The sequence below is a fragment of the Protomyctophum bolini genome (assembly GCF_963924005.1).
Source record: "Protomyctophum bolini genome assembly, chromosome: 14".
In the NCBI taxonomy this organism is placed as follows: Eukaryota; Metazoa; Chordata; class Actinopteri; order Myctophiformes; family Myctophidae; genus Protomyctophum; species Protomyctophum bolini.
This window is the reverse complement of record NC_137875.1, coordinates 15628070-15650276: the sequence shown is the minus strand read 5'-3', so window position 1 is coordinate 15650276 and position 22207 is coordinate 15628070. Positions and strand designations below refer to the sequence as shown.

General features: G+C 43.3%; 1 protein-coding gene across 2 annotated transcripts; it reads left to right on the top strand.

Moving 5' to 3' along the window:
- Window positions 1–7071: 7071 nt before the first annotated feature.
- Window positions 7072–22181, top strand: mat1a (methionine adenosyltransferase 1A; the record flags this gene model as incomplete). 2 transcript variants are annotated; one of them, XM_080781860.1, is made up of 10 exons in its annotated part: window positions 7072–7344; window positions 10582–10659; window positions 11207–11329; window positions 12355–12467; window positions 13824–13967; window positions 16365–16490; window positions 16962–17054; window positions 17589–17771; window positions 18811–18944; window positions 19325–22181. In XM_080781860.1, exons 1-10 carry the CDS (start codon window positions 7278–7280, stop codon window positions 19425–19427), a joined length of 1164 nt encoding a protein of 387 aa, XP_080637986.1. In that variant the 5' UTR covers window positions 7072–7277. The 2 variants fall into 2 exon arrangements, with proteins under 2 accessions (XP_080637986.1, XP_080637987.1); XM_080781861.1 differs by lacking the exon at window positions 19325–22181 and having other exon boundaries at window positions 18811–18948.
- Between the last annotated feature and the right edge of the window lie 26 nt (window positions 22182–22207).

Sequence of the window (22207 nt, the reverse complement as noted above, 5' to 3'; positions counted from 1 at the left end):
TTCTGCAATCACCAGTGAAGCAGGGAACCAGATTTTACGGCTCATGCTCATAAAAGACACGCATGCACGCACACACACACACACACACACGTGTTTTCTGTGAATGGTAAACCATGCAAGGAAGAACCCATTCATGTTCATCAGGATAAATTGGTGTTTCAGTGTCTTGCTCAAGTACACCTGGGGGAGCTGCGGGGATCAAACCGGGAACGTTCAGTTTCTCAAGCGACTGCCCTATAGAGCGTCGCAGTCCCGCCCCCTACCAGGGCCCAGGAAATGATTCTATGTTCATTTTCCTCAGACATTTCAAAAAGTATTTATTTAAAGACCTTTTAAGCGTCGTACAAAGCCAACTCGAGAGAATGCATTGGGAATTATTTCCTGGGCCTGGCGTGGTCATGAAAGGGGGCGGGACTGTAACGCTCTATACCTTCTGAGCCACTGCCGCCCTGGCAATGTGTATTGTTATGCAGTTGCTTGCATGAACAGCAAGTAGCAACACATGCCAAACTAATCTCTCTCTCTGCAAACACCCCCACACGCACGGGCACACGCATGCACGCACACACACACACACACACAAGCCTCTCCAACATTGCGATAAAAGAGCCATAAGAGGGACTGGCACGGTCCAGCTTCATCTGCCTACTGCCATCCGGATAGGACTAGTTAGTAACCACACACACACACACACACACACGCACGTCGCACACACTGCACCGAGGGGGGAGGGGGGCACAGGACAGGTCCTTGAACCTGAGGAAAAATAAACAGGTGTTGCTAGTCTGTTCCCGACGTCAACTATCCTGTTCATTCAGGTTTGTGTGTGACTGACCCAGGGGTCCAGAGCATGACCTCGGGACTGAACCGGACTGACCAATCCTCAAAGAGCTCAGCCGCGGCTGAGCTCTTCTACCCAATCAGGTAGAAGGAGGAGTTGACATGGTCACCCTGCTGCTGTCGAGTGTCCTTCCTGATCAAGTCAATCTATGATTTGGGATGAAAGTCCGGTACTGCAATTCATGGTCCCCATCTGCGAGTTTTGTGCCTGGGAGGACCCCCAAACAAGCTTAAAAGATATTTCCAAGATTTTCAAATATGGTTATAGTGGTTAAACTAACAAATTGTTCTGAGCCCCTTAACTTGTTAAGCCCCAGCGGGGTCCAGGGGGGAAATCCCCAGAATCAACATTGCAATTGCAGATTGATTAGGTCTGATTAGATTTATTGAATGCTGTTCAGAGGTAAACAGCCATCGCCCCCGCCGGCTGGGGCAATGGAGCTCAAGAGGTTGGACCCCCAGGCCCAACTTTGAGAACCACTGCATTAATGAACTCTCTCTCAAACACACGTAAAGAGTGTTTGTCTTTATTTACACACAAACACAAATGCGCACATGCATGCACACGTGCAAAGCAAGCTTAACCACTTCTTTGCTGACCGAAGTCCCCCATGGGGCAATACTAGGCCCCCGTCCTTTTTTACCACCAAAAATCGTTGCAGAAAATAGCCAATCTACAAGCACTCACAAACACACGTCGTGAGCCTGTAAGTCTGCCATAAGCGCCAAATGTTTGCTCCAGAACCAGGACGCTAGGGTTCAGGTTATTAATCCCTGCTGAAACTTGTTTGGACTCTTTGTTATTACGTTGATACTTTGTCCCAGTTAGATTAGAGATGTCAAGCAACCTTGCCCTCTGGTCCGTGTCACTGCTAGGGCTGTCACAATCATGGAAGTTGACTTGACGATTGACTGCCATACACATGGATTAAAGCAAAAATTAAATCTCATGCTGCTATAGGCCAAGTACTAATATGTAATGACAATGACCAATGCCAATAATCCAAATAATAATCCAAAAATAGATCATAAATAATTGCACACTTTCAAATGTCTTTAAAATAGCAGAACAAGTTGATCTGCATGCTTGTAGCTCAACAGCTGTGAGCTTTATTGTTTCCTCCCTTTTTCGACATTTCCCCATTTGTCAACATGGAAATGAATATGACGATGATGCAAAAATAAGCTCATCTCAAATTATTGTGATCGTGCGAATATATAATACTTGCGACTGGCCTATAGTCACCATTAGGTATTGTGGGGTGGCATAACCAGAGTGGATGGACATTGGCTAGCATAGTGTCAGTTCAGCTTGCTCTATTTCTTTGTCCTTCCTCAGTGGGGTCCAGTGAGGCTCTAGATGGACATTCAGGTGGGTTTGAACTTTGAACTCCATTCATGGTCGCACTAAGCAGTGGGTTTCATAAACCCACCGACTCACAATGAACTCTCTGAACTGATAATAAGAATGGTTATTTGTATTGGGGGTGGGGAGGGGGGCGGGGCGGGGCGGGGGTCGCGAGACATGGCCAAAGCATTTCCGGGGGTCCCCAGCCAAAAATGTTGAGAACCCCTGTTATAGAGGTAAAATGTGTAAAAAGAAATATAAGATGAGGATGCAACCCGTTTTCTTTTTATAGGGGCAGACGGTCAGACGGAGTGGACCAGGCTGTTGCAGGTTGTAGCTATACTTTCGGTGAATATATGAAAACGTGGTCCAAGTGTAGAGCCAACTCATGCCCAGTTTACTACATTACCCATTGACTTAGTTCCATGGTGGTCTATGTCTACGTAGTGATATATTAAGTAGGACACTCTGCTTGAACGTATGTAGGACTCTGGAGGACGGGACACTTGCACACAATGCACTCCAAAATTTATGAAAAAAACATCATTTGGTGAAAAATTGAATTGAATATTTATGAAAAACTATGCATGTGTGCATCATCAATTAGCCTTAACCTGATCACCAAATCAAATGTAGATTGATTGATTGATTGACTGACTGACTTCTTTACAAACCAAATGCACAAAAAAACACATTCATATATGTATGTAACCTGTAAGTGTGCGTGGGTGCGTGCGTGTATTTGTGCACGCACAGAACGTACAGTAAATTTGACAATCAGGTTGTGTCCCCTCCAAGTAGACCCATTGGATAATGCAGTTGGGTGTATTTATTGTGGCCCCAGACCATCTCCCACCTTTCAGGTTATGACACGTTGTCAAAGCGGTCATCATACGATAGCACTTATCTTAAGACTGTATCTGGGTGATGATTAGCAGGAAAGGCCTGGACACACACACTGACCTCTCAGGCCTCTCATCCCCTTGCCCTGTGAAGGTCGAGTATGTTTTTTATGATGTGTTTTTGCGTATAAGATCAAGTTCATAATGAACCAAAATGACCTTCTTCCAGAGGCCAGTCACTGATTGATTGTGGAACTGCTAGTTTCGCGAATGGTCTCCTATTATATATGTATGTCCAGACAACGGATGCTAGGTTAACGTGCACATTACAATAATCATTAAAAAAATGTCTATTAAAATCATATTATAGATGTAGGCCTAAACCCGTTAACAATCCGGTATAAAAAATAAGAATGCCTATAACCTTAAAATTAGTGTTGTCCCGGTCTGATCACGTGATCGGAAATCGGCACCGATCGGGTGATTTTCAAAAGATCGGAATCAGGGGGGGGAAAGATCGGCTGCCAAGTTTTTCCATAATCATGCAGCTCTATAACTGTGACACAGACATGACAGCAATGGTACAAAAACTGTTTTAAAATGCCTTGGGCAGTGCATGGGCAGTGTTGTAATCTCTAAACTGGACCCTCGTCTGGTTCTGACAGACTGGTAGTGTGTGCAGGCTGGGTGGTGTGTGATAATAACTGATAATCCAGTTGAAGTATTCCTTTGGTACGGCGACAGTTTGTGAACCATTAGCGTGATACTGTCTCGTGATACTGGACAGTATCACGCTAAAGGTTCACAAAGTTTATTACACAAACAGGGAACATATATAGTGCTGGATCATAATGACGTGACAATAAGATATGAGACATAGAAAGGTGACATGATAATGACTAATGCAGCAAAGCTGTCCTTGCTGGCACTGAGATGTCTCTCGTAGCCTATCCATAAAGTATGCTACACTACAGGCAGTACACAATACATAAAGTACACTGTATCTCAAGTTCAAGTACACAGACTTAGATGTACATGGACAACTCATAACATAACAGGCAGGGCATCAATACTATATCCATACAGTATCATGATATTTGACTGGATATCGGATAGCGGATCGGGACAAATCGGTATCGGCAGATACTCAAAATCAAATGATCGGAATCGGACAGAGAGCAAAAGAACGTGATCGGGACAGCCCTACTTAAAATACAATTAGGCTTAGCAGAACACCTTTGAACACCTTGGTAGTTCATCCTCTGTCCCTCCGCCCCACCCTTCCCAGCAACATTTTATCATCACAAATGTTTTACTTCATATTTTGGTTCTCAGTTCTATCGTTGTACAATTTGTGGCACTATAAACTGAACTTTAAGCACATGCCACACTTAAAGTCTATAATTAGTGGACCGGAGTCCCCCAGGGCTGTATAATAGGGGCCCTGATGTTTTCGCTCTAAGCTAAATATCTTCTCTGAAAATAGAATAGAATAGGGACACTAGGGTTCCTGTGGTTAAAGTAAGTTTAGTCAGCGCATGCACTGCACTCTCCTAAAGTAGCCTGGCTGGAACCCCTCCTGATTGGCTACATTGGTCTTTGTCTCACTTTGCTACTCAGTCTGGCCACGGTCCAATTTGACTCCTATTTCCATATACTGTACTGTATACAGCCAGGCAAGTCAGGAAGTGACTCCAGTTTTACATTGGACTACATGGCACATGCAGACCAATCAGAAGCCACAAGTCGTTTTCTCTCGTTTGGGCAAGGAGATAGGTGGCTTAACTTTCCAGACTGTGCAGCGAAGTGCACAGTCTGGAGAAAACGCTGAACGTAGGCCCCCGTAGAGGTACACATGAACTGATGTGGTTCGGCGAACAGGGCCTTTCCCTGCTCTACTGTGAGCGTCCATGTCTCGGGCCCCGTACAGCAGTACCAAATCTACCGATACTACTGTAGTGCACTGTCTGTGAACCGAGGAATAGCCTAACTCACCCGTAAAACAGTGATGAAACCGATTTTCTTCACAGCTGATGTATTTCCGATGGGATCGGCATGCTTTATCCCAGTCGCCGTCAAAGCTGCTGGTCCCAAGCTGTAAGGGAGAGAAGCATTTTACTTTACTCAATGCTAAAAGCTGGAAGCCATGTCAAACTGAAATGAGAAGCAGGTGGGAGAGAGAATATACATGTGCCAGCCAGTGCACCGTCTGTGTTACAGCAAATACAAGATTTGTTCTATTGCACCATTGTGGAAATACAGTGGTGTTAATCTAAAAAGATAATAGTTCACAGAGTAGCTGCAAAGACCGTCAATGTTTTGCCAAAATGGATTCCACATTTGTGAGTGTCCTTAGCTGGCCGTTTCTCCACGTTCTGTGCACGTGTTTATGTATGCGTGCATGTGCTTTATGTATTGTTCATTTAAAATGTACCAGGAATAGTCCCATTGAGATAAAAAATGTCCCTGGCCTAAATGGCAGCACAACATAATTTGAACGTAAGAAAAAATAAAAAGAGAAATGTGGACGCACACAAAACACTGAGGCCACCCCTTACTTTGTAGAATGTATCATTTATTGCTAATTGGGTGGATGACTATTGTACTGTACTGTACACAACAAACCAATAATGTGTTAAAAAAATTGTAACCTATTTCCCTGTGTCAATTATCTAATATGATCCTGGGCTCTACACACCCTCCGCCAACCTAGTCCCCATATATAGGGGACAAGGGGAGAGCAACGGACTTGAACCCATGCTTCCTTCATGCCTGAGTGTCCAAGTTGCTGCTTTACACCTGACAGGGGGGAACACGTTATTCCAACCAGTTCCTTTCCCCTCCATCAGGCTGGCCAGGGGGAGGCAGTTTAGAGACCAGGATTACTGCATGTTTTTTGTGAGGGTACCTACCCTAGGGGACACGAGGAGAACATGCAAAATCCACACAGAAGGGCCCTTTCGCCAACCCCGCCTCGGGTATGGGCACTGATAGTCTCTCAAGACAGACTGTTGCCTAACAGCGGAGGCGCTGTTTTCCCGAATATTTGACGATGGGATTCTCAGATTGGGGCACTGATGACGCGGAGGAAACACGCCGCCAGCACCCACAGCGTCCTGAGCGGGAATCGAACCCAGGACCTTCTAGCTGTGAGGCGAAAGCACTACCAACTAGTCCTACTATATACTATACTACGAGTAAGACGCGCAAACGCGGGAAGCGAACGCAGCTCGTACATATTTGGGTTTTGGACGTATAGCACTTTGGGGACTCCTTATATGGTGCCCCTTTTGTGCCCATATATGGAGCTGAGTGGACCTGGCCCCTTTTGTGCCCATATATGGAGCTGAGTGATTGCTGATGCAACACACTCCATATTTGGATAGCGGGACAGACACACGGACAGACACACAGACATGATCTGCTAGGTCTCATAGTAAGTGCTCACTGCGTTCGCAACTATACTACTAGCAGAACAGAACACAACAGAACCAGTGTGAAGTAACTATACATTTACTCAAGTACTGTACTTAGTTGTACAACTGAGGCATTTTTTACTTTACTGGAGCATTTCAAATTGTCTGTACTTTCACTTCCACTCCACTACATCTCAGAGGCAAAATATTGTACTTTTACTCCACTACAATTAGTAATTTCTATATTATATTGCAGTATTGATACTTAAGTAATAAATCACCCTAATAGCAGCATGCACGCAAGGGGTTAAACTGGGAGTATTCAAATGAAAAAGCCCTCCCATCAACAACACCCCCCCTGGAATGGTCTATCCCACACACCAGTTCACATGACGTACATGTGTGTGTGTGTGTGTGTGTGTGTGTGTGTGTGTGTGTGTGTGTGTGTGTGTGTGTGTGTGTGTGTGTGTGTGTGTGTGTGTGTGTGTGTGTGTGTGTGTTGTCTTAGCCATATATAGGACCATGTGCACATAGACGTGCTGTTTTGTAGGATAGATTTTGTATTGGCTGCAGGGCTTCAACTCTCTCTCTCTCTCTATTTCGTCTACCTCTCTCTCTGTCTCTCTCTCTCTCTGTTTCTGCCTCTCTGTGTGTTTCTCTCACAAGCCTTCCAGACCCCAGTAGGATTACTGAACCAGAAGCAGACCTCCACAACTCCCTGTCAACTGACTGAGGACCTCTATCTACTTCTCCCCCGGAGTGTGTGTGTGTGGTTATTTTTTTCCTCTCTTCCTTTTTTATTTTTTTGCGAGCTGCCTGGCGGTGTAGAGAATGAGTGATTCACTGGAGGATGGGTCTTTCATGTTCACGTCAGAGTCTGTGGGAGAGGGGCACCCAGGTGAGGCTGAACCACAACTGCATGCATGGGGCTTCTTGTACAGAAGTGGTTCTTAAACTTTTTTTGTTTTTTTTCCTCCCAAGGACAACCCTAAGTAAAAGGGTCCATTTTGAAAATTGGAACCCCCCCACAAGGAACCCCAAGGGTTCCTGATGGAGCCCACTTTGCGAACCACTTCTGTGTAGAGAAAGCTCCAGTGTTATTTGTTTCTCTGTTGATGACTGACGAGTGACAGTCACACTGTCAGAGGTCAGGTGATGTGTCTCCACTTTTTGTGACAAAACTCAACTTGGCCTGTCTCTTAGGGCTCCATTTTCGTCACCGCTAAACCCCTTATCCCTAAACCTCTTGGCCTTTTTTGTGCTCTTTTTACCACCTCTCTACACCAAATCTCTTTGCCAAAAAACCCCCAAGATCAACAACATAGATCTGCTATTTTCTGCAATTATTATTATTATTATTAATATAGAGATGATATGGTTCAAACAGTGACCAACCTTTGCTGGCACAAATTACATAGATCTCCTAAACTCCATTCACTATCCAGGCTTGAATGAAACGGTATTCCATTGATATACGACTCTTACTCAACATGTGTTTACTACGCTCTCATTCTTCATGGGCAGTAAGTAGGGGGGGGGGGGGGGGGGAGTATAGGGTTGCATGCTAAAAAAGAAAAAAAAGAAATGTTAACTGAGAAACCAACCGCTGTGAAAAGTATAGTGAGCCAGTACTGGCATGCTCACATTTTGCAGTTCTACGACTCACCTCCCTGCACGGTGTACATACAGCTAGGTTTAGGAGATTAATCGGAGTTATTTACAAATCCAAACATGTGTGTGGACATAATAAATCCATCTGTTACAGCAGCAATACAAAGCTTGACATAATAAATCAGCTGTCACAGCCAGCAATACAAAGCGTGTAATTATGCTGTGGGACTTAGAGCCACGATTATGGACTATAAAAATGTCCTTTTTGAAGAATGACGAATTGTGCACGCACTCGCGTGTGTGCGTGCACATGTGTCTGTGTGTGTGTTTGTGCGTTGTGCATGTATGCGAACATAGTTCTCTTTCCTTTTTTTCCGTGGCCTCCCATCTCCTGGAACCACGTTGAGCTTCTTAGTTTGTTTTAACCATCCAATCAGAAATGTTAAAATGCACTCTGCCCGCTCTGCAGTTTTTGGACTAAACGATGTTGTAAAACACCTGGAAATGTGTAACCTTTAAATTGACAATTGGTTAGGATTTTATCACAATATGCGGCTGGACAGTTAAGATTTGGAATGTCACTATAAGTAGTAGTGAAACATTGATGACGTGTCATGAAGATTCATAACCTTTTAACCGTGAAGTAAAACTTTAGAATCAGAGAGGTTCCGTCTACTTGTATCTTCACAAGTTCAAACAGTACAATAAACAGTTCAGATAGAGCAGAAGAAGACTTTTAGTTCTTCCATATACGCTAAAACACATTCATAACTTTGCCATTTCCCAGAAAAGGCAACACTGCCCATCTATACTGCAGACTGCAGTGCATGTGTGGTGTCACAGTATCCCTTGCAGACAAACCTATTCAAATATTTTATTTCAATACATATTTCCTGTAATGAGATGCCACGTGAACACGATAAGATTCCATGGGCCTCTAGCTAGTCTGTCCCCAACATGTGTCCCTGTTCCCTAACGTCTGTGATGGGACTGGAAGCTGCTTGGTCAGCTGCAGTTTGGCACACGGCTGCGTGGCCTTGGCTCTGAAGGCCACAGTCAACACGTTTCCACCTGATAACAGACCTTGAGGTCTGGACGGTTCCCACAGACACTTGGGACAGTCTCTTGGTAGTGGGACCGTATGGAAGTATACGCACAAATACTCAGTATTTGTGTACAGGTATGGACGTTACACGGAAAACAGACCATGTAGGAGAGGTACGTACGTGGCCTGGCAGCATGTGACATCAGTTGCAATATTGCATCGGACAACGAGTAAAGTTTACTCGGAAGAGTATAGAGATTATCAGTAAGCATTTGTTTTATTTGTATTATCCCTGAGGATTTCACCGTGTGCATATTGCAACTATGAAGTTGCAATTGTCAACGATGAAGAACTTTTACATTTATCGTGTCATTGTTTGAAAACTTGACAACATAAACTGTATTTAACTCCTCCCATCATGTCATGCAAAGCAACTTATGTTGATGATAATTGATGAGCAAATAGTTTTTATGTTTCTGATGTAACCTTTGCATTGCATTGCTTCAGCAGCATGACAGAGAGAAAGAGAGAGATGAATGGGCGGGGGGGGGGGGGGGGTATTGTATTGTCTGGTTGCACTTGCTACTGTGCTGTCCCACACTGGAATCCAACCCAGGAGAGGGACAACAAAACAAAACTCTTCCCGTTCAAAAAAATGAACATCATTTAATCAAGTATAAACACCGGTCAAATAATGAGATCTGGGATTACCAGATGCCAGTCTCACTACATTAGGCATTTCAGCAGAAGCTGTTTTTGCAGAGTGACGTTACAAAGTGCAAGATCAGATTAAATGCCATGAACCCTGGTCAACAAACAGCAGGGTAAATGGTCAAGTAAATACTGTATGTGCAAAAAGAAACAATGTAGTTCTACAGAGAGAGACTGGGACACCAGGTAAACATCAAACGTAGCATCTGTCTACATGCTATATGAGGTCAAGAAAATATGTCTAAATGAAAGAATGAACATGAACCAAGTAAGCCCTGCCTTGCTGTGAAAACAGCTGATCTACAAGCTTGTGGACGTGCTATTTAGTTTTTGTTTTATTTCCAGCCTATAATGACATGTCCAAAACAGGAATGCCAAGTTTGAAATGTGGTTAATTAGCTAATGTTCATGAATATGTGGAGAATTAATACAGTCTTAAAATGTCTGCTTTGGCCGGCACCGTTAAGCCAGGATTACTGGCTGCAAAGAGCAGCTCAAAGATTTACTGGTCTACAAATCATGGTGCGATTGTGCGTCTCGCGCATGCGCACACACACACACACACACACACACACACACACACACACACACACACACACACACACACACACGTGTGTGTGTGTGTGTGTGTGTGTGTGTGTGTGTGTGTGTGTGTTTGTGTGCTGCAACAGTTTTGTTCTACTACACTTATATAACCATGTCTGGACCTGCCGATATACTTGTCTTTAACCTTGGCTTCTCTTGTTTGTTGTCCTTATTTTTCTACAGACAAGATCTGTGACCAGATCAGCGATGCGGTGCTGGACGCCCATCTGAGACAAGACCCCGATGCGAAGGTGGCCTGTGGTGAGTGGCACACCTAAACACATGTATACCTAAAGACCAGCAGTTCTCAATCGTTGTCATGTCAAGGACAACGCAAATTGATATGCATTTATTTAGCCACAGATCCCCATTTTGAAAAGATTTTGTGTCTGGGACCCCCAAAAACAGAAGCTGTGTGTCGTTAAGTGCAAGTGTTCAAGATTATTCAACATTTACACAATATTTGTGTTTATTATTTGTATTTTTAAATAGCACATTGTCACAATTAATTATCATTGTGACACACAGTTGACATTCATAGATTATGACGATTGATTGTATTAGACAGTTCACCTAAGTCAAAGACAGGCCTTCTACGAGATGTTTTTAAGATTTTCGCTGAAAATGACAGGCCCAAAATAAGGATATATAATATATTTTGTATTAAATATCGTTTTTTTCTTCATTATTATTATTATTTATTAACTGTTGCACCCCTAATCACAAGATATTCATAAATACATTGGATTGTGCACAATGCCACAAGCACAGTAGATAGGCCTAACCGGGCTCATGACTCCACTGACAGAGACCGTGTGCAAGACGGGCATGGTGCTGCTGTGTGGCGAGATCACCTCTCGTGCCAACGTGGACTACCAGAAGGTTGTCCGAGACGCCATCAAACACATCGGCTACGACAACTCTGACAAAGGTGAGAGGAACTAAGATGGAAACATCTGCTCTGTGCAGCACAGCGAAGTCCCGGGGAGTCTGCTCTCTGTTTCAAGGATAAGGACAAGGTCCAATTTTCACATCACTAATTAACGAAAGTAAAAAAAGACTTACTTAGACTTTAGTTCCTCCCGTTCCTACTGGAAAATTGGGCGACGATTTCCCTCCATTTGCTCCGGTCGACTTCTTGCTCCATGCCAGCTGACACCCATCTGGAGGAAGCAAAAAGCAAAAAATAATAATCTGGGTATTATTATGTGTATTATGTGCAATTTCATTAGCTTTAATAAATATGCATGGACAAAAAAAAGCAATAAAGGGTCAATCGATTGATAAAAGTGCTAGTACTGTATATCAGAAAGACACTGAAGGTAGGGTAAGTGATATTTCTTGGTTAAAACAAAAGGTTTTTTGTTAAAAGGTTAAATCCCTATATTCTGATAGTAATCATTGCTACAGAGTGTGTGTTCAGTAACATGGGGTCTCCCTGTCTCTCCAACTCTTTAATAAACAGAAAATACATGTTCAGGTAGGTGACACAATTTCAGCCAGTCAGGAGAGAGTAGGCATTTAGCAGAAAAATTGTTATACTGTTCCAGTTCCAAACTTTTGTTAATTTATTTGTATCATAACTTACAATTCCACTTGTTTATTTTGTATCCGGGCTGCGTTAGTGCTCTATATCTTGACTGGATACAATTGTTATCCCGATTCGCGACCTGAAAATGCAATTTTCAGGACATGGAGACTCCCGTTACTGAACAAAAACTCTACAGCAATGAGCAATATAGAGCTTTTTGACAATTATTTGAACCAAAGAAAATCACTTACCCTACCTTTAAAGTACATGGGTAAGAAGCAGAGCAAGAAGCAGTCATGACACCAGGGTGAACCCAGTTGCTGAGCCCTGGTCCGTCCCTGTATGGGTGTGCACTGCAGGTTTTAAGACGTGGTCCGTCCCTGTGTGTGTGTGTGTGTGTGTGTGTGTGTGTGTGTGTGCGGCAGGTTTCGACTATAAGACGTGTAACGTCCTGGTGGCCCTGGAGCAGCAGAGTCCAGACATTGCCCAGGGTGTCCACATTGACAGATCAGAGGAGGACATTGGAGCTGGAGACCAGGTATAGGAAACACTGCTGGACGTTGCAACTAGTCGCACTCACAACTTGTCTCAACTCCTTGCAACAGAACAGTTTTAAGGTCAACCAAATCAACTCCTTGCTGCAACTGCCGTCTATCTATCTATCTATCTATCTATCTATCTATCAATGCACCAAGTCTCTGTACGTCTGTAATCCACGTAACTCGAGAACACACACGTTCCACACCACCACAGGGCCCCTGCCCAGGGTCCATATATGGAGCTGGCCTGTTGTGATATCACAACACTCCATAATTGGGCATGTCTGACACAGAACTCCAAATATATAGGAATAAAGGGACACAGAGAGAAACATACATAAATCTCCATATATGGGCATAAAAGGGACACAGGGTGGAACATGTACTCTGCATTTCCGGTTGTCCAGAACCAACACAAAAGCCTTATTTGGCATGCTTGACAAATAACTCAACTCCATATATTGGCGTAAATAACTGGGCATGCATTTCCGGTTATCCAGAACCAGCACAAAAGCCTCTGGCCGGGCTCTGGACCTGATCACCCCTATATCTCCATATATGGAGCTGGCCTGTTCTGACACAACACGGGCATCGCTCCAGTTGGGGGTAATGGTAGTTGCATGTTGCAAGGAGTTGCGTTGGTGAATCATTGGTGCGGTTTGGGCATTGCCCCCGGCACATCACACAGGCCTGCAGTAGTGGAAAGTACTTCAGTAGTAGGCTACTTATAAAGTACTTCAGTAGTAGGCTACTTATAAAGTACTTCAGTAGTAGGCTACTTATAAACACCCCATTATGGCGGTCCCTCAGGGAACCGTACGACTAGTGTCTTTTCTGTTATTGTGGAGAGAGCTTTAGCTGTCAAGCAAATTTTTAGGTACTTTTACTATACTTGAGTATTTCCATTTTTCAATACTTGATTCTTCTGCTCTCAGAGGCGAACCTTTTTACTGCACCGCAGTTATCCGAGTTACGTTGTAGATTTAGATTATTATTATTATTATACAGTTATCTGAGTTACGTTGTAGATTTAGATTATTATTACGAAACATGCATTAAGCAGTTAAGCCCTATCTTATACTTTTTTTTCTGATTCAAAAGTATAGCCGATGTTTATGTTTGTAAGCTGAAAAAGCTTGTCAGTAATGTTACAGATTTATATCCTACATTTAAGTAGTTTGAACCATATATTCTTCATTGGGCCTAATAAATCAGGTAACAAGAATCACATGCACTGTGTTAACAGGTGCAAGGTAAACCCTACTGGAAACCTGTATTGGATGATCGATTGTTATCGTGCAATTATCATTATAAATCAGATTGACTGTTTCTTCTCCCTCTCCACCTGCCTATAGGGCTTGATGTTCGGCTATGCCACAGACGAGACAGAGGAGTGCATGCCACTCACCATCGTCTTGGCCCACAAACTCAACTCAAAGATGGCGGAACTCAGACGTGATGGCTCCGTTCCTTGGTTGCGACCCGACTCCAAGACACAGGTGAGACTGGCGGTTCCACGCATGCAGGCTTTAGCCGAGTGCTCATGAATTGGCTCTTTGTTTTCCATGTTGGGTGACTTACGGGGATTGGCTTTGGTGCCAGCGGACAGAATTGGATCAACGGCAGCCTTGACAAAAAGGCATCAAGTTTATGTTCCCTGGAAAACAATAGACTTTTGACTGCTATAGAAGCAGTTTATGAAGAAATGTTGATTTAATGCTCTTACACTGAAAGATCAAAAAAATGGGTGAACAATGGCTTTGAGAAAGTGGTTCATACATATCTCAAATGAGTCAATTGAGCAAAAAGCTTTCAGACTTATGCCAGATTGTGCTGTATGGCATGTGTATTGTTACGGTGCCAGTATAGTATTACTGAATTAACGAACAGTAGTACAGTAGCAGCATGTGATGTAGGAACACAAGGCGACATCGTCTTTTACTGAGGCTTTCTGCTGGGAACGCATGCAGCCAGCCAGGAGACGTTTGATGCATGCAGACCCCCCACCCCGACAAGCACTTGGAATTGGAAAGCGTGGTTGAGGCATTACATTTTGTTTGACTCGGTCCCAAGTACCTCTACGGATACTTGCAGGGGGTACATGGAATTTTATTGCGAATTCAGTGAGCACTTACTATGAGACCTAGCAGATCATGTCTGTGTGTCTGTCTGTCTGTGTGTCTGTCTGTCTGTCTGTCTGTCCCGCTATCCAAATATGGAGTGTGTTGTATCAGCAATCACTCAGCTCCATATATGGGCACAAAAGGGGCCAGGTCCACTCAGCTCCATATATGGGCACAAAAGGGGCCAGGTCCACATATACAGTAACAGCGGGACAGACACACAGACAGACAGACAGACATGATCTGCAGGGTCTCAGCTGCGTTCGCTTCCCGCGTTTGCGCGTCGTACTGGTTTTATTTTACAATTTATTCCCAACAGGATGTGAAAATAATTCATTTCAAAAGATCGTTGATGGTAACTAGTGGGACAAACATTTAAGGTTGGGAACCATAGATCTTCAATTTAACCTCACACAACTTGCAGCAATAACTACCTTAACTACCTTGTTGCGAACGCAGTGAGCACTTACTATGAGACCTAGCAGATCATGTCTGTCTGTGTGTCTGTCTGTGTGTCTGTGTGTCTGTCTGTCTGTCCCGCTATCCAAATATGGAGTGTGTTGCATCAGCAATCACTCAGCTCCATATATGGGCACAAAAGGGGCCAGGTCCACTCAGCTCCATATATGGGCACAAAAGGGGCCAGGTCCACATATACAGTAACAGCGGGACAGACACACAGACAGACAGACAGACAGACATGATCTGCAGGGTCTCAGCTGCGTTCGCTTCCCGCGTTTGCGCGTCTTACTGGTATTAGTATCCGTGAAGTTATCCTCTTTGTGATACACATGATTTTGGTGTTGTTGTTGTTGTCTTTATGGACAGTGATGGAGACAGACAGACAGAGACAGACAGACAGACAGACAGACAGACAGTGAGGAATGACTTACAGCCAATTAACGGTCAGTCGTCCGGGACTCGAACCAGGGAGTTGAACTGTGGACTCACGGTATCGTGTCCTTGTGGTACTGGATCTTCTAAGTGCAAAAAGAAAGAAAGAAAGTCATGTCAATTAGTCTTTCTAATCTCACCACACCCTGGTATTTCACACTTTACTGAGGAGCACTACACAATAAAGTTAGCATCCATCCAACATGTATGCTGTAATATGATACAATACGTTACTAGTCCATATCGTCCTGCCCAGTCCCCAAGCATTATTCCTTTGTGCACCACCAAGCTCATAGCACTGCACTATAGATCTGCTATTTTTGAAAACACACCAGAAAATATATATAATTGACTATAAGCGACCGATACGGGATGAGATATAGAGTTCAGTCTACAAAGAACAACTGGAACAGTTGTTTGTTGATGTCCAACAACCAAACCATGCAGGTTCTCTCCTGAGTGACATGCCATTTGACATGACATTTTAACCTTTTAACCTTTTAACTAGTTTTTCTAATAAAAATGTCTGTACTTCTGTTCTGTAAAGCAACTTTGGGTACCCAGAAAAGCGCTATATAAATCGTATATATTATTATTATTATGCCTAGAATGTTTTGACTTCCCGGTATAGGGGGGTCTTCATTGAAAGTGATAGTGGCTTATTGGGTTACAGGGGTGGACGGACTGGAGGAGGAAAATGGCTAATATTAGGTCTGCAGCGAGGGGTTACTAGTGTACTACAGTATACTTTAGAGTTTAGGCCACGTGACAGCTATAAACCCAGTCACTGGACACTGACTGAAGCGCTGAGGCCTGCAGGAGACACTCTGGTACGTAATGTCCCGTGACCTCTGACCTCTAACCCCCCCCATCCCACAGGTGACCGTTCACTATGACCAGAAAGACGGCGCCGTGATCCCCAAGAGAGTCCACACCGTGGTCATCTCAGTCCAGCACGATGACTGTATCTCGCTGGAGGAGCAGAAAATCATCCTCAAGGAGAAGGTACAGTATGATCTTTCTGGGAGCCATATACTGTAGTATGCAACCGCGGATTTCAGCCAGTGGTCCTTGAGGAGCAGCTAAATGATGGAGAGTTGGTTAACCAAATGGACCCTCATAGATCTTTATCTCTTGAGAGTGTAAAAGGGTTTAATTTTACGCTCTCATTACTAAGTTAATTTAAAAGTCTACACAATTATAGATATTGAAAAATACCGGTAATTGTTATTTTGATCATCGCTTGCCTGTTATCTGGCATTGGTACCACATGCAGCATGGAAATGTGGACAAAATCGTATTCACCGACAACAAAATATTCTTTAGGTTTGGGTGTGAGAGGTCTGTGGTTCAAATGCAGAAGAAATAATGGGTCTTTGTATTAAAAAGGTTGAAAACCAATATGAATGACGACAAATCAATTTGATTCCGACAGAGAAGTGATGTCTAATCTTTACTGTACGTCGCCTCCATCAGGTGATCAAAGCTGTGGTTCCTGCCAAGTATTTGGACGACAAGACCATCTACCACCTCCAGCCCAGTGGGCGCTTCGTCATCGGAGGACCACAGGTACGGTTTGTCCCTCATGCACAGGTCTTCAACAGGGGGTTCGGGACCCCATAAGGAGTCTGTCCTCCTCAGGAGTGATTATTTTTATTATTATTTTTACCCCCTTTTCTCCCCGATTTGGTCCTTAAGCCGCAACCGATTCCTCCTCACACACATTTCTGTGTTGTCACTGCTGTTGTATCCTAGCATCACTTGGAGGCAACCCACCATAGGTAGGCCTACTTAAAAAGAAAAGCCTGTGCAATACCTCCAAGCTGGTCTTAAATCTTTCAAAGTTCTGTCAATAGACATCGATGAGACAGTGAGCCAAATATATATACAGTATATACGTCTCAAAGTTGTATGGAAAAAACAGTACAATTTAATAGCAATATGAGTGGCCGATTCATCTTACTCTTCCTCTCAGCTAAGAGGTCCTTGGCCTGCCCTGTCCTTGGCCTGACCTGAAATTAATGCAATACGTTTTGTTTTCGTCATTTTAAAAGACAGATCTCCTCCTCACCATGTTGTGTGGTTCTTCTCTCCTCATGACAGGGTGACGCGGGCGTGACGGGCAGGAAGATCATCGTGGACACGTACGGAGGCTGGGGCGCTCACGGTGGCGGAGCCTTCTCTGGCAAAGACTTCTCCAAGGTGGACCGCTCGGCTGCGTACGCCGCCCGCTGGGTGGCCAAGTCTCTGGTCAAAGCCAAGCTGTGCAGGAGAGTGCTGGTGCAGGTGAGTCACTGAAAGTAGCTGTAAACAAGGTTAATTAAATGAGGTTCGGAAGTGAAGGAAAGAAACATGCGCAATGGGCTATATGCAGCCAACACTTCCGCGTTCAGCTTCCTTAGTCTCAATTGCGCATGTTTCTTTCCTTCCAGGGAGCAACATGGAGTCCACCGTACGGTCTTCGCTTCCTGTCCTCATTTAATAGTACTTGGCTGTAAACAGGAAGTAGGCCTATAAACAGGAAGTAGGTGTACAAGCAGTATTGTGCATTCAAATTGTGTCAGACCACAGACCCAGCCTAATTAGAATAATTAAATGCTAGTAAAAGTATTTAAAAAGTTGTGAAAAATAAATGTAGTTTTTTTTTGTAGAGGGCTCTGCCATCTTCTGACTTATTCTAGTCAGAAGATGGCAATGCACTGACTGTATCCACCTTTTTCTTGTAACCCATAAGGCATAAGTACACACACCAGTACCTTGGCGGGGAAAAAGGTGGATAGCATGGAACACTGCCCAAAAGATGCTGGCATGGGCCGCATGGCACACTGACAAAAGATGGTGGTGTACTCTAGGTATAGCATCAGAAGACTGGTGTACCATGGGTGTACCATTCATGGTTACATTATAATGCCCATATAATGCTTAGCGTGTCATCAGGTGAGATGTTTAGTGCCTAAATAAAAGATGAAGATGATCACACATTACAATATAAGCATGCTGGTCTCACAGGTATTGATGCTGCATGTTTGGGCTGTGAATAAACATATAGCTCCACACTATTTATGACAATATTTTCAAAAACCCAAACTGACTTGCAGTGAATCGGATTTCAAGAAATACAGAAAATAGCCGACCTACAAGCTCACAATGTGTCACAATGCATATCGGCTATTTTCAGTACTATTATTATATTATTTTGTCAGGACTGGAGACACGCCAGCTTGTGAAACCCGGGACAATTACGGCCATCTGGGGCGTCAGGTCACCTGTGTACCCGGCATAGATGCATGGTTGACCTCTATAACACTCTGTGTGTGCCCTACAGGTGTCCTATGCCATCGGGGTGGCCCGCCCTCTCTCCATCTCCGTGTTCACCTACGGTTCCTCCCAAAAGTCAGAGACCGAGCTTCTCAGCATTGTCAACAAAAACTTTGACCTAAGGCCTGGAGTCATCGTCAGGTAAACAAGAGTGAAATGCACCCGCCAGCCGTCGGGGACTGCCCATAAGTTTGACATTAAGACGGTTAAGACTGAGGTTAGGGTTCTACGTGATCGGTTAAGACTGAGGTTAGGGATAGTGTCGTCAGTAATGGGGCGGACTCTCTCTCCTACGCACGCACGCACACACCCACCCCCCCCCACACACACACACACACACACACACACACACACACACACACACAGCTAAGTAGGAAAGCTTATAAACTAAGAGACCTTTTTGGTTGTACCGTGGTTGGCAAAAGCTTGTAAATATGAACACAGAAGAAAACCCTTTACCTGTACTTTTTGTGGTGTGATGTGACAATAAAGCTGATGTTTGCTGTCCCACCACCATGCAGGGAGCTGAACCTGAAGAGGCCCATCTACCAGCAGACTGCCTCCTATGGCCATTTTGGACGACCAGAGTTCACCTGGGAGGTTCCCAAGAAGCTTGTGTACTAAACAGCGCCTTCTGCTGGCTGAGACCTGCTCATCATGTGGAGACAGAACAGAATGAGTCTTTATGGGATACAACCACAAAAAAGAAAGACTATTTCTTTCTTTTTTTGAATCAGTACATTTATGTCGTTGGGTGTGTTTTTTTTTATATAAGAAGAAATAAAGCCAAAGTTAGCACAACGTTATTGAACCAATTCTGGTCTTATAAACTGTGCCTGTGGTTGTACCCCATATGGGTTAGGGTTACCTCGCTGCCATCCCTTTCTTTGACCCTCACGCTCTCTCTAACACACACACACACACACACACACACACACACACACACACACACACACACACACACACTTACTTGACACTACGACGTCTTAAGTCAAGGTGAGATGAAGACTGTGATGTATCTAGATTTAGAACATCACGATAGAGCACATTTCCAGATATGGTACACACATACCACACATATGTCTTAAGACAATATCGCTAACTTACATTTGTGTTAATTCATAGCCTCTATACAATGTGCCACTATGCTGCGGCAAGTTTTCTTTTGTTTGTTTTTTTCTCCTTTTTTTGTTTTTTATGCACAACTGTGAATCAAAGAGTTGGTATTGCACACTAAGCGCACAACAAAGCAATGTCATTTTTGCAAAACAATATATGTTAATGACGTTTAGAAGATTTAGAACACTTTCCTGGGGGTCTTTATGTGTGTAATATGTGGTTTGAGATATTTTAGATTTTAGCAGTGAGCCCAGTGTCTTAGCTCTGATGTCATGGACACTGGGCTGACTTCCTTCCTGGACTACAATTCCCATAATGCTTTGGTGCACTGTTCCTCCTTGTGGATAGGGGGATGGCTGTCTTACTGAGACAACATGTAGTCCAGGAAGTAAGTGAGCCCAGTGTCGATGACATCAGAGACACTGGGCTCACTGCTAAAATCTAAAATATCTAAAACCACATATTACACACATAAAGACCCCCAGGAAAGTGTTCTAAATCTTCTAAAAGTCATTAACATATATGTTTTTTTGCAAAAAGCTTCCCACACGCCATGTGGAGACTGGTGGGATAGCAGCATGTGACACGATGACTATGATAATGATGACCTCCTGGTGTAACTACTAACTGTTCACTGGTGATGGACTAAAGTAATCCTCAACCTCAGTCAAAGTATCAGATGCTCCCGGTCAAACATTACTCTACAAGTGAAGGTTGCTTAAATCAACCGCCTGTCGACACAAATTGTGAGCTTTCATAATGTAGGCCTACTCAACCCTCCCCTCTCTTCCTAGAAATGTAGTGGGGTCAAAAGGGCAAAGTTTGTCTCTGAAATGTAGTGGTGTAAAAGTCACAAGAGTCCAGAACAAGAAATGTACTTAAGTACTTACAGTAAGTACATTATATACACATGGGGGAATTGGCATTACTACATTGGGAGGGTAAAAAAAAAAGGAAAAAGAAAAAAAGGAATAAAAAAACTGAGTGAATATATATTCACTGTGAATTATATTGTATTGTTTCATGACCTAGCAACACTAGCCTCAGCTGTTAATGGTGCTTATATGAAACCTGAAGATATTATACTTGACCTACAATCTCTGACGTGAGACTGAAAAACATATATATCTGAAGTTTTAACTATTGTTCAACCAAAGTCTTAATCTTTTTTTTTCTTTGCTGAAAAGCATAGCCTACACCCACCCCCACCCCTGCACCTCCGCAACAGACATTTCCAAATGAAAACATTTTATGAGATTTTTTTATCATATAGCTTCGTGAGAAGATATGTTTAGTCTTTATTTTGTAATGTATGCCATAGGAACATATTTACAACACCAATCAAGGTGCAAGAACACAGGTCATATATCTGGGTGAGACAAACCCATCACTTAATATGTTACAACCAAAACGGTAAAATAGCAATCTATTAGCCATCATATTCTTTGTTTAGATCTTCCGCTCAGGCCTCTTTGTCAGTGTATCAAAGTGCCTTATATCACTGTGTAGCCAAGCTGGTGGAAATAATTTCACTTAGGATGAGAAAGTTATAACAATAGGTATATATTTGCAATGTTTTTTTTTCTTGTTGCTAAAATCACAACAGCTGGGTTTTAAACGAATGCTCTCACTTTAACTGAAGTTAAAGTGACTTGATGTTTGTACTATAGTGCTTAATTGCGACTTAATCATCTACATTGCTCTGTGGCATACTGCAATTTAAGCAATCACACCTGCAGTAGGCATATTTTGTGGACCACTGGCATTTTAAACATTGCTCCATTCGTACATTCTGATGTGCCTTCTTAGGTAGTCTGCTGTGAGAATTACTTTTAAGTTGCCTGAATGTGATGATGATAAACTTTCCCACAGACGTGTGCTGCTGCCATTTACCCTAGCATGTAGACTTCCTCTTTCCATAGTGCTGGTATTTCTTTAATGCAGCATAGTGTCAAATTCTCTCTCTGAAAATGTGTTAGTTTGTTTACACTGTAGAGCAGACGCTTGTCCTAGAATGTGTACATTAAAGAACTACTTTAGCCAAGTGCCACTAAACACAAAATGATGTGTTAAGTATAGAAACAAATCAATCCTTAAAATCTCTGCTAGTGGATTATTAATATAGGTTTATTCCCCTGACACAGTGGCAAATAATTTCACATCCAATCTTGCTTTCGTCTGTCCGGCATTATGCTATTCCACGAGTTTATTCCTTTAACTCATTTCAGATCTTGTGCTGATCTGTTATTTTCTTGTCAACTTTGAAACTAGAACATGTAAATAAT